The sequence below is a fragment of the Scophthalmus maximus genome, chromosome 13 (genome assembly GCF_022379125.1).
Source record: "Scophthalmus maximus strain ysfricsl-2021 chromosome 13, ASM2237912v1, whole genome shotgun sequence".
NCBI lineage: Eukaryota > Metazoa > Chordata > Actinopteri > Pleuronectiformes > Scophthalmidae > Scophthalmus > Scophthalmus maximus.
Window position 1 is genome coordinate 5168906 of NC_061527.1, and position 19149 is coordinate 5188054.

Below are 19149 nucleotides of genomic sequence, written 5' to 3' on the forward strand. Positions count from 1 at the left end.
CTGAGTCTGTGTACCAGACTGCACTGAAGAGAGAGAGACAAGTGCGAAAACATCCTTCAGAAAAGCCTTAAAAGCTTGCGGCGATGCTCAAAAGTGGCCCTTTTGTCAGCACAGCAACTGGAGCAATTAGCAAAGAGCAGGCCGAGGAGAAATGCGACGGAGATGTGAGAAGCCGTCGCCAGGAACTTCTTCACAACCACTCACCTAGCGTGGGCAGCAAAATAGGACACAGAACTACACATCAGGAGATGAAGCATTTTCAATTCAGAGCAAACTGGAGACGCAGCAGTCTATCTTCATTTGAAGGACGGTAGTGGAAACCCCTCTGAGGACGCAGACAGAGCTCATACTTTCGGACAAAAGGTTGCTTGAAAGAGGCATCGCCAGAGGTGGAAGTTAACAAGTGTGTGTTTTGAAGCACTTGTACTCAATTTTATTCTATTTTCTTAAATACTACTACTTTCTTCATCCAATTTCATAATCTATAAAAAAAAATATTTATAGACAGAACTTCGAAGATTAATGTGATAAAATCTTTAGTTTGTATTTTTGCATTGAACAGAAACCAACTATAATCATTTAACAATTATGAAGATCGTCGGATATTAAATTTCTACCACTCAACTGGGTACTGTCTGGTTCAGCCAATCCTTGTCGGGGGGGGCAATAACATATGTTTGCACCTGGACCCGGGAGGAACCTACTGTACACAACTATTTCACAGACATGGTTTTGTAAGATAAATTTTAAAAAGGAAATTTGTTGAACTGTTTTTTTCCAGCATTTTTTTTTTTTGGTGATGTAGTAGCACCGAGCAACTACATGCGCCAGGGGGCGCCAGAGGTCAAAACATGCAACTGACACGTCAGGAGGAAACATGACAAATTGCTCCTGAGTGAATCCAGGCATGTGAAGTTGTATGTATGTAGCATGATCCTGATGTAGCATGTATGTAGCATGATCCCCCTCACCCACCCCGGAAACGTCACATCTAAACTGCATTTCCCTCGCTCCGGATTGGTCGAGCGCGCGCGTTTAAGCAGCGGTGTCGACATGTCCGACGGCACTCGAAGGCGGCAGCCAGTTGGGTTTTTAATTGGAGTCAGATTGTCGGAGCGAAAAGGAGTGGCTTTATTTTTATTTGCCCCAACCCGCGACGATGGAGTCATCCTCCTCCAGACGGACGAGGCAGTAGCTGGCGGAGCAGCAGCGAACAGAGAAGAGAAGACATTTGGTTCCGGAGAGTTCGAGGAGAACAACTTTACTTTTTCTTGGCAAGTTAAGCTAGCGCCATGTCCGTGGTGTATTCGCGGACCTCACTTTAAGGTAGGTGAAATTGAAACTGCCTTGAATTGTTTTTGGCGTCACGTCATCCTCTTACATTTTTTCTTTAAGTCAACTTTAATGACAAGCCTTTTGGTTTTTATAACTTGCGAACTGTGTAGCCTCCGTCTTTTCTTGTCAACAGACCTTAAACGTGTCGCCCCCCACGCAAACACTATATCAGCTGTTTGAAGCCAGACGGCAAAACATGTGATGGCATGTTCATCATGCTCACCGTGACTTGACTCATCTCCAGCATTACTGGTGCATGATTTTCCCACCAAACAGTCATCATCGTCATCATCATCATCATCATCATCATCATCATCACCATCACCATCATCACCACCAGTGAGGCTGTGTGTGTCACCACGACAGAGACTGAGCTGCACTCAAAACACAACGTGCAGCTTCCTCATTTGTTTGCATGAAGAGCACCAGACACATGTGCAGCAGCCAGGCAGTGCCAGAAGGAAAAACACAGAGCAGAAAGTGAAAAACAGAGCAGAAAAAGATGTACACACAAAAAAGAAGCAAACCACTGTACAAATAAAAATTAAAAACACATTTTTTTCCGTGCAAAAATAGCCACAACAAAAAATATAATATTAGGGTGCATTGTGGCCGTGAGGTATACATCATCACTGACATGGCGGCTAAAATATATACGGCGGCGGTTACAGTTTAAGATGCATTGATTTTAGAACACTACAATTAAACAGAGCACATCAGGAGAATAAGAAATAAACAATCGCATTGCAGTGCGATGTAAGATCAAATATGACCATGTTGTATCTAAATAAAATACAGTGAGAAACAGGGGAAAGAGAGAGAGGAAGAAAAAAAAAAAGGCCTGATGTTAACATATCTGCAGAGTGTCGTGGGAGTCTGTTGCAGATGTGCAGTGCATGCTGGGAGTCGGTCACAGTCAGCAGCCCTGTCCCAGACGACCTCACATTAGAAAATGTCCTTTGGCCCTAAACCACTCGGTGGAACCTGGTAGTTAGATCCTGCCCTCGAGTTGCTTTTTTCCTTTTTTTTTTTACATAAACCTTTATATGAAGAGTCAACACTGCGTTCACTCTTTGACGAAGCAGTAGGAAGACGACAGCAGTTAAAGTTCTGCAGCGCAGTTTTTCATTAAAACTTGTTTTCCCCCTCCCCTCCTCCCACGTGCAGGGTTTCGGGGTGAAGCCTCTCATGATGGTTTTTCTCATGAGCGCGCTTCAAAAGAAAGTATGGTTGTCACTTTTTTGGACAGCGTCACCTAATTGAAGAGGGACGGGGGTTGGGGCGTGTTCATATTGAAATGCTTATGGTCTGGGATGCCACGCTGGGCCCCATGTATCACAACAGGATGTGACTCTGTAAGTCGGAGCAAAAGAGCCTCCACAGTTTTGTGCAGTTTCTGCACAAGCGACCTCACGTCTGCTGAGGCACAGAAGTAGTGAGTTAGGAGACATGATGCACGCCGATGAAGAAATGTTTCCTTTCAAAAGGCAAAATGTCGAACACCTCCGGGTTAGACTTGGGAAAATGGGACAATCCCCACACACACACCATTCCTGCCAGCGACAGATGATGCACCCATTAGATGTAAACTACATTAAGATTCATATAGATTGAATAAAAAAGGGGAAGGGGCTGGTATGTGGTTGTACTTTCTTTTTGACATCCCAGTTCCTGTTGAATTCGTCTTTGCTGGATAAGCAGTTGTTTTTTTTTAATTTTTTAAATGTATCGAAAATGAACCGTGCAAAGAACTTCAGACTTAAATCGTTGTGTAACCGGGCATGTGTTGCTTTCCTTTATCCTTCACTTTGATAGCTGACCCACCCCAAAGCTTCAAACACCACTGGGGAGAAGAAAAACCCCCCAGTAATTTAAAACATGCAGACGGGTCAAAGAGACGAGTTAACCATTCGACAAATAACACAAGTGTCAGGATCCAAGTCAACCATGTGAACACGCTGTGATTGTTGCCAGACGGCGTGTGGTTTCTTCCCGCAGCAGAAACAGCTGCACCCTTCGACGTGGTCCAGGTTTTTTTCTTTTCTCCTGCACTGCACAGTCTGCAGCGTGAGGAGGATGCAGTCGTCGTTAACAACAACAACAACAACAACAACCAAAAACCATGCTGTCAGCTGGAGGTTTTTAGCCAAAAAGCACTTAGTCAGTCAGTCAGTGAGTGAGTGAGATCACAGGAGGATAATAGACCTGTGGGTTGGAGCCATTCAAGACGACGGTGAGGAAAACAAGTCCACAGCAGGTCAGCGCAACACAACGAGAAGGAGAGAGCAAAACCCAAATCGCAGCACAGTATTTACACAATTATCAAAAAGGGAGAGCTGGATGAAACGTTTCTCTTACTGCGGAATCTTGAGCTTTTGTTTTGAAATGCTGCCGAGGACGTCCCGAAGCCCTCCTGCGTCGTTTTGAGGTGAAAAAAAAAAAGAGTCCGTCGAAGCTCGTGTGCAGGTTCTTGTGGTTCTGTACTTCTGTAGCAGGCGAACATCGTTTGAAGGCAACGGAGGGAACCAACTAAATATATTCCTTATTGGTCAGTCTCCCGGTATCGTTCTCGATTTAATCCAATAATCATTGAGTAAAAGTGGGTCAAAAAGTGGTAAATCAACCTGAAGTTTTTTGCTGTTAAAAAGTATAAAAACCCAAAACGATTTGTTTAACAATCAAGAGGAGACCTAGAAAATCTGTGAAATATTCATATTTCATTAATGGAAACAAGTGAATTTTAGGTTTTATTGTCAGTAAACTGGTTCACAGATGATCACAATTGTTGCCGGTTAAAATTTCATTTAACGTTTCTTTATTTAATCGGAAAGTCTCTCGAGCTGCGTTATCTCTTTCACAAGAGAAGACCTGGTTAAAACGTCCCTGTGAAAATATAAATGTAAAAAAAAAGTCACGTGAAATACATTTAATTTACAGGAATATCACATGTGAAGCAATAAAATGGGACCTGAGCAAGAGATCAGACTTGAACTTTTTAAAAGAAAAGAAAATATTCTGTTGATGGAATGGAACGATGGATTAATCCACTCATCACTTTTCCCACCCGCGTCCTCTCGAAGCCACTCGACTGCGTTTGTTTTTGCTGGTGGATTACAACACGCTGGCTGAACACACGACGACAGCGAGTGTTTCCTCCCTCCAGCTCCGGTTGCAACATAAAGAGGCGGGACGGAGAAAGTGCGGCGGCTGAATTCGCTCATTGTTTGATGGAATCCACGCGTGGCGGCTTCCGGTCTCTCCAGAGGACTTTGACACACGTTGCCGTGTAGAGCTCTTTTCTCGTTTTTATTATTTTTTTTTATTATAAATGCTTGGTAGCTGAGGGGGATCCATCATGTTCTTCCTCTGGCTCTGTTGATCAGGGCCTGCCGGGGCTGACCGTCATGTCTGGCAGCGTTTCTCTGCCCTGTGCACAGAACTGGCAGCTTTTACTTCACATCCGCCAGAGGTACAGTACGGCCGGATGTGTACATCAGTGTCGGACGTGTGAGGTGTAGTGGAGTGACCCGTCTGACTCTAAAAGTGAAGTTGAGCATCACGAGTATCCGCAGCTTTTAGATTGTTTGGTTTCGTATATTGTTGCAAAAGCTTAGAACTCAGCTCAGTTAATATCACACAGTGAAATTATAAAGTTAGTGTTTACACCAATTTAGATAATCAATGGATAATAACGTACAGAAGTCAATTAAACAATGAAATGTGAATGGCTGCTGTTTACAAAACAAAACGATGATCGTTTTTGTCCACACACCAAAGATATTCAGTTTACTGTCGTAGCGGAGCAAAGAAACCAGAAAATATTCACGTCTTAAGAAGCTGAAATCAGTGAATTTTGACCTTCCTTTTCATTAAAACTACCTAAACCAGTTAATCGATTATCAAAAGAGCTGGCGATTCATTTAATCGAATCGTTAACTGAGCATCTTCTTAACTTCCTCTTGGATATTACCAGGCATCTGAATTTGTCAACCTGGGCTTTGGCACAATTGTGATTTTATTGACTAAGTGAGAATTAGTATATTGGCATATTTACAGTATGTCAGTGTAGATGTGAGGATAAGAGACAACAAGAGTGTTTGTGAGTTTCTGTGTGGCAGTAACGTGACACCTCACTGGTTCACACACGTGAATCGTACTGAGGTGACTGCAGGAGGTCCTCGCTAACCACCGTGTGAATATTTCATGGCATGACTGAAACCACCGTGACAACAAACACTTGACACTCACCGACCGTCGACCGCTAAGTGATTTGTTTCTCTTTTCCGACACGCATATATTTTAAAACGATTGAAATCTGTGCTGGCGAAGTTGTATCACCGTCACATTGTTAAGCATCTCCCTTGTTGTGTTTTTGTGTAAACTGTTGACTGTGTCAGTATATATATATATATATATATATATATATATATATATATATATAAATAGAAAGCCTTGTGAGGTAGTGTGGGCGGAGTTGACAAATTGCAACACCCGGCACTGCAGTAATTTTAGGTATTGCGTACAAGCTCAGTCAAGTCGATGTTTACTAGTGGCATATTCTCCTGGGAACGGATTACACACTCACACACTCACACACTCACACTCTCGCATTCTCGAGAGAGAGAGAGAGAGAGGTAATGAACTCGCCTGCAGGTTTACTGACACAATCTGATAACCAGATTCCTGCTCGTCCAGTCTTAAGCACCAACGGCAAAATCCTTCCACGACGTCCAACATGACTTGGCAGGAAGATCCCCGGGAGAGAGGGCGGGGGGGGGGGGGGGTTAAATGCATGTTGGTGCCAACACGCAAACAAAAGCTGCGACTGTTTAAGAGAATGCTCGAGTTGAGTATCTCACTTCAGCGATGTCTGAAACGCCTCCAGTGTCACTTAGGGTGAACGCAAGCGAGTCGGGTTGTTCCCAACGTTTTTGCCCCTGATTTTGACCTGGCTCTTGGTCAACTGAGGTGGCAGCTCTTAAAGTCACATGTACCAGGCCTTGAGCCAACGTATGGTTTCTCCCTCCTAGAGGACACGTTGACCAGACTTGGTTACTTCAGACAAGTGGATTGTTGTGGATTGGCTGCAGCAGAGTTTTACCATAAGCTTGTTGAGGAAGCGTTGCGGGAGTGTGGTGTGAATTCATTCCTGGATTTCTTATTCCAATACATCCGTCCCTGTGGGATTTACCGCTAAGAAATGAAGTCTCATCGAAATATATACTGGAAGACTTTATTTTCAACAGAATTAGGTTCCTACCCTTGTGGGGCCGCCTGCCGCTCAGTGATCATTTCACGGCGTGTTGAGCAAATAGCCTCAGACTTCATTGGAGCCACTTAAAGTGGCTATAATTACCATTGAGGTCCGGCCCTAATTGGATGTGACACACACCGTCAGGTGGCTCGGAAACGCACGTCGCCATTGGCTCAGGCGAGGGAGAAACGCAACGTTCGGCCAAACACGGTAACCTCGCCGACCACGCTCCTCTTTGTTCGCGAGCTGGCGTTAATCTCTGCTCGCCCTAACAAAACTCACCTCTCCCACCCCCGGCACCTGACGGCTAAGGTCGACGTGGACGCTGATTGGATTAAGTCCTTTCTGTTTTGCCGTTGCCACAAGTTAGCCGAGCGGATCCACGGGAGCGGTGTTTTTTTCTCTACTCGGGTGAGATAGTGGGCACAGCGGCCTGTGTGCGTTATGTGTTTCCACACGAATGCAGGACAGAAGGCAAAGGATGTTGAGCTGAGAGAGCTGCGTTTGCTCCACGTCGAGAAGTTTGAAATGTCCGTCGTGTCGAACTGTCTTGACTGCATCAGAATGGGGAAAGGCAACAGGTACGTGAGCCCTGGGGGCGTCAGCATGTCAACGCTGACTGAAGCTAATGAATTGTTGCGTCTGATGTCAGGAGGCATGTTGATCTACTAGACGCCACAGTTTATTTTAATCTTTAAAGGGGCTTAAGAGCCACGGCAGATTCAGGCCCATCCGCTCCTAGGCTTGATGAAATGCTCACATGCTTTCATTGAAAAGCTTTGGGCGCAGAGACCACATACTTCAGGTTTTTGTTGAATTCTGCAGAGTTTGTTTAACCATGTCTCTCCATCATTTTTTAGATTTGTGAGAAGGTCCCTGCTGCCATGCAGCTGAGATAAAATACACTTATCTGTTGGTCTTCATCTAACGTGTGTTTGGCAGAAAAACACGTTAGAAAAATCATGCCTCATGAAAATCATGATTTAATATATGACATGGAAAGAATCACATTGTTTGTGTCATTTTCTGGGAGGGGTAGTGACCAACCTTTAATTTACAATTACCTCAAGCATTGGTTTTGAGTTTCCTCCCACTTCCTCCCCGTCAGGAGACAGACTGGGAGGAAGTGGTGACTGTCTCTGAGGGTGGAGTCAAGTGTTGAAATTATATCTCACCCACCACCCCAAAAGACTTTTACATTTTTAAATAGCTTTTGAATTCTACGGATATAACCTCTTTCTAGGTCTGAATACAGTGAGGTTATCTTGGCGTGGCCAGACTAAAACTCAACTGTGAATCAGTCTGGGACCTCTCCGTTCATTTTTTGGATTTCCAAAGAGGCGTTACCGACGGACGCAAGCCAAAATATCTCTGGACGCAATTGGATCAGACCTGCAACCGCTGAGCGCAATGGATCGTGTGACGTCTGTTGAGCGAAGTGAAAATGTCAACAGACTAGAGCCGTCTGTGACGATGATTCCACAGTGTGTGTGAACGAGCGTTTTGTGGGAGAAATTTCAAAAATCATCAGCGGCAGCCATCTTGGGTGTTTACAAAAGTCGCTTCTCTCCGGGTCACGGTACAAACCCCGCCCATTATCAGATAATCGGTTGTGATTGGACGGACAAGATTTCTACCAGTGGGGTAATCACTTTCCAATGGAGGTGGATCCAGACTGTAGTCTGACAGAGCAAATGAAATGAGCTCCCAGAATGCATCTGGGTCCGAGGCTACAGAGAAGTAGGGTGTCGTCTAAATTTATCGGAGTAAAGTATATACTGACACTCAAACTGACTCCTACAGTTGAAGTAAATGGTAAATAGTCGTTCTCCCCCTTCACACAGTCTTGTAGACGTGAGTCCTGTGCATCCATGTGTGACTGGATTTGTTTTACAGTCTAATGATGTAACGGCTTCACTCTAATACTCTTTTTTTCCCCATTACTGTTAGTAAAGAAGTTGACAAAGAGGGATGATCTTATTTTTTAGGGAAGGGTGTGGAGGTTGTAAAAATGATGTCCTAACCGCAGACACATCTGTTTACATGAGTTGACTTTGTGTTCATGGTTAAATGCAACGCACACGCTTTCATTCCAGGGTCAATTTGGGAGTTTTGAGGTCTCGGCGCTCGCGACACACAGGAAATGCTTCGGCCTATTTTGGATTTAAAGTCCTCGTCTCTGCTTTCACAGGGTCTGGACTTCTCTGCACTTGACATTTCTCTTTCTGTTTTGCGTGCATGTTACAGTTGTAGTGTTTTTCTGGCCTTTATACATGAAAACCAAAGTCTGCAATTTTGTAATTTTAGCACAAAACATTTCTGAGAGATGAGAAGATTGATGTTAAAATTGTCCTGAAACAATTACATTATGAAATGTGTTGTATTTTAAGTAAATCATCCTGCAAAATTTAACAAAGGTTCATTGATTCCAGTTCTTTTTAAATGTGATTTTAGAATAACCTTTTCTGACCGTATTTATTTTCGACTGCAGACCAAAAAAAGCAGTTGGGGAAAACATAAACATAACAACTTCATCTTTGGTGATATGGTTTTCACTACTGCTCTATAAGTATCTCAGAATTTAGAGAGCATATTTTTAATCTATGTCTCATAATTTATAATTAGGAGGGGGAGGAGAGATTAGTCTGTAATTTTCAAATTGAAAATGAAAATGCTTCCAGTTTCCAGCGCTTTAAATCTTCACCCTGCCCTTCCCATGTGTCCCGACCTCATCAGGAGTGTAGCAATTAGTCAATTAATCTTAGTTCATCAACAAAATTTCTTGATAATTTATGATCGTAAACCAAATATGTTTGGGTTTTGGACTTTTAAACAGACAAAACTAAACATTTAAAGACACAACCTTGGGCTTTGAAAAATTGGGGAAGGACATCATTCACTATTGACCAAATAACCAATAATATAATCCATAGCTTTTATCATTAATGAAAAGAATAGCTAGTACAATAGGCCCTTCCTCTGGGTGAACTTTACTGTGATGATTACATTCAGCCTACAGCCAAATCTACAAGGAGGAAAATATTGATTTCTTCCCTATTTTAGGAAAGAAATACTTCAGGAGATGGTAAGACGGAGTTCACTGTCACCTCTCACGTCCCTCTTCTCCCGCAGGATGGAGGCATCGTGTCTGGACCTGGCCCTGGAAGGTGAGCGGCTGTGTAAGACGGGCGACTACCGTGCCGGCGTGTCTTTCTTCGAGTCCGCCATCCAGGTGGGAACGGAAGACCTTCAGATCCTCAGCGCCATCTACAGCCAGCTGGGAAACGCCTACTTTCACCTGCAAGAGTACAACAAGGCGCTGGAGTACCATCGGCATGACCTCACACTCACCAGGTAAAGTTTCACAGCAAGAAAACTGTAGCCGCCTCCTTGAACCATTCGATTGAAGTAAAGAAACTGCTTCCTGTAAATGTGACTTCTTTTTTTTTTCTTTTCATTTTTTGGCCTGGGTTATGGTTTGTGTGCACAAGTTTTATGTTGGTCCAACACAAGTCATTTAAGATTTAACTCAAACTATAATTTGATTTTTTTTTTTTAATCACGATTTCCCCCTTTGTGATTATATTGCCCAACTCGACTCCACTTTATTGCTGCTTGCAGTTATAAATTACTTTCTTGCCTCTTGTGTCTTCCTACTAACACACACACACACACCAGTAATCCTCTAATATTCCATTTTAATAACTTCCTAATTTTTCTTTTCTCTGTGCACTCCCAGAACAATTGGAGACGAGCTCGGCGAGGCCAAAGCCAGCGGTAACCTTGGGAACACGTTGAAGCTGCTAGGACGCTATGAGGAGGCACTGGTTTGTTGCCAAAGACATTTGGAAATCACGAAGGCCATATATGATAAGGTGGGTCATACGTTAATGACACTGTAGGACAATGACATTTGAATTATTTTGGCTTAAAAGAAACATTCCTTCAGTCCTTTTATCTTAGAAAACTGAGAATAAATGATTGTAAATTCATTTTCAGTTTGTGACTAAAAGGCCCCACTAAGAATTGATAAGAATAAACGGATTAGAAATTTGTTTCCCCACATAACATGCTCAACGGACTCAGAACGGTTGACTGTAACTGTAGGTATGTGCATGATGACTTGCAGAGGTTTCCAGCCCCCCCCATGCTAACCAGCAGGTCTGGTGTCAGTGTATTTTGAGTATGTAATTACGACAGTGGTCAGCGTGGGTTTTTTCTGTCTGTGAAAATCTGGTGTGCGTGCATTGCAGGTTGGGCAGGCTCGGGCGCTGTATAATTTCGGGAACGTTTACCACGCCAAGGGCAAGGGCATCTGCTGGAGTGGAGCGGAGCCAGGCGAGTTCCCGGAGGACGCCCGGACAGCCCTGAGGAATGCTGCACAGTACTACGAGTGAGTCCTTTTGTCGACTTCTAAATATTGACTTTGTCGGTTTGTTTGTACTATGAAAACCCGGAGGAGAGTTTGAGACGACTTTTGCTCCGTGACATGGCTCAAGATTGGTCAAAGTTTTATACTTCAGAGACAACTGCATACACTCGCTCTCCCTCACTAGGGTACTTTTAGTTAGGAGTAATATGTTTTAGAGCACGACGCTATGGAATTTGGGGGGCCAATAACAATATTATACAGATTTATCAGGCGTATCTTCTTTCTTTTTTTAATTGGCAACGATTCTTTAGATAAGATATCCCTTTATTCGTCCCACAACAGTGACATGTGGGTGTTGACAGCAGAAGAGTGGATAGCAATAAAAGATCTATTTACTTTTTTTTTTAATACAAGCATAAGTATAAATATAGATACTACAAGAATGAGATATTGCATGGTTGGAATTAAGCACAAGTATAAATATAGATACTACAAGAATGGGATATTGCATGGTTGGAATTTCACATAAAAGAAGGGGAAATTAGTATTAAGATGTTGTTCTCCCTTATGACAAAGAAATGTAATTGAGGCTTTATATTTTACAGTTAAGCCCTGACCTTAATTATAAATAACTATTAATAAAAAGAAAAAACATTAAGATGTCATTCGTAGCCCAGTTAATTAATCACATGGAAACTAAAGGAACAGGCCGGTGTTGTTGGCTCTTTCATGGGCTGAAAATATCATCCTGAAAATGTTCTCTGTGAAAATGATCATTTGTAAACGTACCACGACGTGTTGTTGTTTTTTTTCCCACAAAGAGCAAACCTGTGCCTGGTGACAGAGTTAGGCGACCGGGCAGCGCAGGGTCGCACCTATGGGAACCTCGGTAATACCTATTATCTGCTGGGAGACTTTGAAAAGGCAGTGGCTGCACATGAAAAGGTGAGTGGCAAACGTAAGGTGACAGACAAAAGTAATGTAGCACCTGCTTCTCATAAGCTTTGCACTCGTACCTTTGAGATCCTGGCAACCGAATTAGTTGATTCCTGAAAACTTCTCCTGTGAATCCTGACCGGTATTGTTTCACTGTTATTCCTGTTGTGCAGCGGCTACTCGTCGCCAAAGAGTTCGGGGACAGGTCTGCGGAGAGGAGGGCTCACTGTAACCTTGGCAATGCCCACATATTCCTCAGCCAGTTCGAAGTGGCGGCTGGTCATTACAAGTGAGTCTCCATCACCTCACAGTGGTTATTTGCAGACGAGCACATCCAAGTAATCATGAAACTTGAAACGCGTGCTGATGATGATATGTGAGATATGTTTGTCTTTTGAGAGTAAAAGCTTTAGTGACAAATGCAAGACCATTTAATTACACTCGTGAACATACAACCATAAATGAACTGGAGAAATCCTATCAAATCTGAATGATCTGCACTGTGACATTGATTAAGAGTTTTGCAGGGAACATTTTCACTTTAAGGCCCCGGTTTAGCATTTAAACGCCAAAATTGATGCTCAAATTGTTCTTACAGGGCCATACAACCACATACAAACCATTTTGCAATACTATAATTAATTTACAAACGATATTTGTCTACAGCTTTTAAATGCTAACTAGTGAGACTTAAAATAATGTGTTACTGCTTTGGTTATATGACAAAGTTTTGAATACAACAGAGGGATTAATACAGATGTGCAGTTCAGGAGCAGTTCAAACGTTTAAAATCCCTTACTCCAGCCCCTGGGAGGAAAATTGCAGATGACTATCATTCTTCTGCACCCACCCCAGACATTCTTTGACTTTTCCTCCTCCTCCTCCTCCTCCTCCTCTTGTGTTCGGCCCTCAGGAGAACGCTGCAGCTGGCCAGGCTTTTGAAGGACCGAGCGGTGGAGGCCCAGGCCTGTTACAGTCTGGGGAACACCTACACGCTGCTGCAGGACTACGAGAGAGCCATCGACTACCACCTCAAACATCTGGTCATCGCCCAGGACCTCAGTGACCGGTATACCATTAAAAAAAAAAAGCTACTTTCCCGACAAATTAGCCTTTGAAGTATAAACAGATTGGATGTACAGATGTACAGATTGAATGTGGGTGGCGCTACCGCAAACACCCGTCAATCTACAACAACTGTGACCACGCTGAAAGCAAACAAGGTCAAAAGAAAACCAATTAAAGAATTTTAAAATCTTTGAAAAAAGAAAAGCAAAAGCAAATTTCACATTTACGTTTATTCACAGATCCATATTTGGCTTAAAAGCAGGATTTTCTATTAAAAGAAATACAACTTTCATCCAAAATATATGATTAGTATATGAAACAGTATTTTCCTTTTCATATTAAATTGAAAGATGGCTCCACCTTGATCAACTCCAACATTAAACGGCTGCTAACGACAAGCAGATATAGTTAGTTTAAGATGTTGGCATTTATAAACTGAACTGAAATACACAAATGTATGTCAACATAAACTAAATTAAAGTTTGTTTTTTTTCTCCACTTTATAGAGGAAGTCAGTAAATATAGGCTTCTCCTTTACTACATCTTTCTGTGCAAAGCAATGCTCTCATTTCTAGTGAAGGCGCGGTTCTCTTTTTTTAAAGTCTTAGGAAAAGGAAGCAGGATTTCTGGGAAAAAAAATTACTTGCCAAGCTGTAATATTGTAATCTAAGTAATGTCAAAAGGTATAAAATGGGATATAATGGCAATAACGAGGGGTATTTATTTTAATAATTTCTATTTATTCCTAAGAAAATAATAGTACAAATAATAATACAGCATGTTGATCATTGTAAAATGTGTCAATGTGCTACGTGAGAGTTTGACGTATATGTCCTTCCCCTTCTTGCATAATACCGTCTGAAGCTGCTCGGCCTGTTTCCCTGAGTGTGTGTGTGTGTGTTGTGTGTCACTGCAGAGTTGGTGAAGGAAGAGCATACTGGAGTCTAGGAAATGCCCACACCGCTCTGGGGAATCATGAGCAAGCCATGTTCTTTGCTGAGAAACATCTGGAAATTGCCAAAGAGGTGACTGAGTGTTTACTGTTTCACCTCCCTCCCTCTCGAGTCCAACCGGTGGCTGCCGAGGGCCACAGCCCCACCTACTGGTTGTGTGGAGAACAGCAGGGAATGATGCTTGAGCTTTCTTTATGTTCAGCTTCTATGTTGTGTATGTATGAATTAAGGATTGTTATGGACGTACATGTTACGAAAACCAGTGCAAAAAGAATCCTACTCAGTAGTAATATGCTTTGTCTTTGTTTTGGATTCTTTGTTTGTATTAACTTTCGATGTTGTCGACGGTGCAGACGGGCGACAAAAGCGGCGAGGTCACAGCCAGGATGAACCTGTCCGACCTTCGTTTGGTCGTAGGCCTCAAGTCCAACTCCAACATCCATCCAAACATCTTCCGCAACACAAACGCTAACAGCTCCGCTCTGCCAGTTAGCTACCAGGGCTACACCAACCTCCCAGGTGAATGAATTTGCACCACTTATTTAGATGGAACATGTCACAGTTAACGTTTACAGTGTAATTTAGTTTATAGCATCATGTTTGCCTTAAAAAAAACAGCCAACACAAATCGCTGTTGTTCTGAAAGTGTTTTTCAAATCTTAAACTGTTGAATGTCCTTTCTTCGTCTCAGGGATGAAGTCTCCAGTGAGGAGGAGATCAAGTGCAGAGAAACTGAAACAGACTCCAAGTCTGGACAGAAATCAAACTGGAGACTCACCGGCACATCCAGTATGTACTGTGGGTTAAAATAAGTAAAGGTTTTCTCACACTGATTTCAAAGCCTGTCGACTGAATTATATGGTTCACCAACATAAAAAATATTAAAACTTAAAGTTATTGTGTTCAAGATTTATGAGGAAACTTAAATGGTCAAGTTCAGTCAAATGACTGATGCTCATTCGTAGTTATATATAAATGTTGATTAGCACACTCTGCTTTCATTTTAACAATATAAAAATAAAGCATATAGAAAGCAGATACTTTCTTACATTTAGAACTTCTTGTTGTTTGAAACGATAAAAGTTCCCTTCGCCACAGGAACCTGTTGAACCTTTAAGGGTAACATGGGAAACCAGCTGACTTGTATCCCCCTGTATTCACCTCAGGACTGGGAGGAGGACACGTTCCCCGGATCTTCGAAAAACAACACAATCAAGGCTTCCACCAAGCTCTTCCTCTTCCACCGGCTGAAGAGCAAGAAGCACAAGAGCAACAAGTCGCCCCCTAAAGACCAACAAGAAAACTGCAGTGAGCACAAGGCTCCAGAGCTGGACACGCCGGTGTCCATCAAGGTATTTTTTTTTTTTAATCCTGTGTCCTGCCCACAGAGAATGTGAGGGAGGCTAACGGCCAATTACGACCAAACTGTGGGAGGAAATAATGCTGTGTGGAAATGTGGTGTCATCCTTAATGGCTCATGAGTGTGAAGGGAAGTTGAGTCAGTTTCCAAATGATCAGTTCATTTTTGTTTTATGAAAATCCCTTTTAAAACCATTTTGCAATTGAATCAATACTCTGGTGATCAAAATAAAATGACTTCTGATTGTCTTGTTAAATTTGCAGTGACGCAGCAAAGTTAAACTTTTTTAGTCATGCGAAACTAAACAGCTGAAATGCTCTGTATTCTCTGAGAATATTTGCAGTTGTGTGGAAATTATTTTGCATATTTTGATTTAAATTAATTTTAATAGGACAATTATTGATTATTGGTAAATTTGGTACTTATTCTTTTGATTAATTGGGTTTATAGATAGTATGAGGGCTGCAACTTACGATTATTTTCTTTAAAGATTAGTAGTTTGCTCCATAAAAAGGTGAAAAATAATGATTGTGTTTCCAAAAACCTCAAGATGATGTTTTGTTTTGTCCACACACCAAAGATATTTAGTTTACTGTCACAGAGGAGCAAAGAAAAAAGAAAATATTCACATTGAAGAAGCTGAAATCAGAGAATTTTTACTTTTTTTTTTTTTTCATTAAAACTACCTGATCAGATTAATTGATTATCAAAATAGTTGGCGATTACTTTAGTAGTTGATTTACTAAACGATTAACTGTTGCAGCTCCTCACAATATGACAATTGTAATATTCAACAGTATGAAAATAGACTTATATAAATCCATGTAATGTTTTAGGGCTTTACTAAAATTTACCCGTAAGTCTATATTTTTTCACCAGGAGATTGTTTGTTGTTGTTTTTTTTACTAACGCTATAGCCCGGACCACGGGACACTATCGGAGAGGACGGCTTTTTCGACCTCCTCTCTCGTTTCCAGGGCAACCGAATGGACGACCAAAGGTGCTCTCTACTGGATGGCCCGAGCCATCTCCCTGCCCATTCCTCTCCCTCCTCCACCCCACCTGTAGCTGCAAGGAAATGTGAGTCGGCCCCTGCGTGTTCTCATCTGTGTTCACACCATTTTTTACATAATGGAGCCATTTTTTCTGACGTATTTTCCCGAGGATAAATGCAAGTGGAAAGATGTAAAAAAAAAACTAAAATAAACCTCTACATTCATGGTGTGAATGCAGCATGTGTCCTTTTACATATTAAATGTTGGGAAGATGACTTAAAGGATTACTCCGCCCAAAATCCTTTTTTTAATTATCTGTCATCCTTTCCAGCCTTGAGATTTTAAAAGGTTTGTGGTTTCATCCTTCAGAGCTCACGTCCATTGTGAAAATGTGTCACTATTGTTTTCTTACGAATGAGGCCATGAATTCAAGCTTGTCAAATTATTTGTGCATGAAGGACAAAACTACATTTCTTTTACACAAAACTTTGTCAGTGGGGGGGTGTTTGATGCTTAGAAGGTAGATTTCGGCAAAAGTTTGCTTCAAGTTCCATAGAACCTGAAATGCTAGAGTGGAGGAGTCAAAGGCACAACTCGCCGATCCCAACACAATCACCCACAGATAATCTTTTTATCTTTGCTTCTAGCTATTTCGGCGTGCGAAACACCATCGCAGGATCCCAGTCATTTCCTGGAGCTGCTGGCCAGCTCCCAGGCCCGTCGACTGGACGACCAACGAGTCAGCCTGAGCCATTTTCCTGGCTTACGTCTCAGCACCTCCAGCCCGCCTCATACACCCTCCACCTCCAACGCAGACCAAGTCCCCACAAAAGGTGACGGAGTAATGAGGCATTCCTTGGATTCCTCAGTATCACGACTCGCGTCTTGACTTATGTGTGTTGGTTTTTCCCTCTCAGCCACCATCTCCAGTACAGATTCCCCTCACACACCCTCCCTGTACAGTCAGCTCGAGGCGAGCGATGAGCAGCCGGAGGGGGACGATGTCTTCTTCGACATGCTAGTTAAGTGCCAGGTGGGAAAAACAAAATCTATTGTATTACTTGAGTTCATTTTAAACATCTCGGTTTCAGACATTACAAATGTAGATTTGAGTAACTACTGGAAATAAAGTTTGTTACTATTGATGGGGAGAATTTCCATTTTCATTTGAAGAGCAGAACATTAACAGGGTATCAGCCAAAATAAGAGGATATGTGCACTGGATAAAAGACTATACTATAAATTAATTTATTGAAAGTGCACCAATTGAATGCCATCTCTATTGTCTGTATTAAGTACTACATTATATCATATTGTTGTCACCAGGACGTTTCTTAGTGGGGAAGTTACAGACCTGTTAAAACATGTATATTATTTACCACTTATTGAGAAGTTAGGGTCAATGTGTAGTGAATGTTTTCTGTTGAGAAAAGGGGAAAGAGGGAGATAAATGATTCGGTTCTTGCACAGTTCGCTTGTAATATTTCAGAAACGGGTCTATTTTGGGTCCAGGCACTTAATTTTAAGCCAAAAAAATAATAATTTACAGAGTCAAATGACGAAAAAAAAGAAAAAACAGGGTTTGGTTTAAAATTTTTAAAAAAAAGTTTTAAATAGGGTATGAATAAGCCGAAAACGTTCACGACTGAGGCTGAAACAATTTTCACTTATTAAATTAGAATTTAATAATTTTTTAATTGGTTGCAGTTTATTTTTTCATTCAGTCAACTCCTCATTGATCGCTGATGTTACTGTGTTGTTTATTTCTCCAATATTCCAGGGGTCCAGACTCAACGACCAGCGATGTGCTGCTCCACCTTCTTCCTCTCCACCTTCCCCCACAAAGGGACCGACGGTTCCAGACGAGGATTTTTTCAGTCTCATCCTTCGCTCCCAGTCCAACAGGATGGAGGAGCAGAGAGTCCAGCCGCCCCCCAGTGTTACACAGACCAAACTAGATTGACTCCATGCAGGGATTTGTGATGACGTTATCTCAGGATACCCAATGAAGTAACCAAACTTTTTATTTAGTTTCCCTTTTTCTTTTTCTGTAAGCTACATGGCCGTTGATTCCTGCCTTTTGGAATTGTCCTGACAACATTCCTGTGAGACTGCCAAGAATATGAGTGATGTAGTGAAGTGAGGGAATTAAGATGTCAAATGATACAGAACTGGTCATTGTGACTGAATTCATGGGAAATTTAGCTTTTTGAGACTCATGGGCTTCTTTTTAAAGAAAACTGACCGGGTCTAGCTTTTTTTTTTGTGCTTTTAGAACCAAAGATGTGCGTCTGCTCTGGAGGCTTGCATCAAGTCGCTCATCCAAACGGTGCGTGAGGATACTGTTCTCAAAGGATAAAAGCCAAACTGAAGGAATTTCTGTTTCACGATGATGGACAAGAGACATACTACAGATGGATTTATCCGAGAGGTTCTGCAGTGAAGCAGAGTGGATCATCCTGGGTTTTTAATTGACCTCAGACATTGTCTGACAACAACTTGTCACACCGAGTCAAATGACAGAACTTCTCTGGGGAAATATCCATTCCTACACTGATGGACTGGTGGAGCAGTTTATAGAACCTCCTTCTGGATATTGCTTTTAAGACTTAAAGACGATTTTACATTGTTATATCTGGAGCAATATTGCAATGAAGTGAAATGGGATCTTTTTTCTTCTTTGTAACAAGATTTTACAGATGATTAACTAGTGTGTGAGGGGAGAGGAACAAAAGAAATGTTATTTTAGCCTTTATACTGATACCTTCTCCAGACAATGGAGAAATAAAATCTCATGAATTTATATTACAGCTTATTTATTTAACCGGGATTCATTATCTTCAGTGTACATCCTTGGAAGAAAACAGCATCATTTC

The 19149-nt window shown here is 41.9% G+C and overlaps 1 protein-coding gene across 4 annotated transcripts; it reads left to right on the plus strand.

The window, feature by feature from the left end:
• Positions 1-943: 943 nt before the first annotated feature.
• Positions 944-19076, plus strand: LOC118318151 (G-protein-signaling modulator 2-like). Of its 4 annotated transcripts, XM_047336773.1 has the most exons (16): positions 7019-7170; positions 9722-9943; positions 10329-10464; positions 10843-10982; positions 11783-11906; positions 12071-12186; positions 12811-12966; positions 13882-13990; positions 14272-14437; positions 14610-14707; positions 15085-15270; positions 16196-16358; positions 16921-17106; positions 17191-17306; positions 18054-18283; positions 18549-19076. In XM_047336773.1, exons 1-15 carry the CDS (start codon positions 7034-7036, stop codon positions 18234-18236), a joined length of 2238 nt encoding a protein of 745 aa, XP_047192729.1. In that variant the 5' UTR covers positions 7019-7033; the 3' UTR covers positions 18237-18283; positions 18549-19076. The 4 variants fall into 4 exon arrangements, with proteins under 4 accessions (XP_047192731.1, XP_047192730.1, XP_047192729.1 ...); XM_047336775.1 differs by lacking the exon at positions 7019-7170 and adding an exon at positions 944-1326 and having other exon boundaries at positions 18054-19076; XM_047336774.1 differs by lacking the exon at positions 7019-7170 and adding an exon at positions 4603-4804 and having other exon boundaries at positions 18054-19076.
• Positions 19077-19149: the final 73 nt, after the last annotated feature.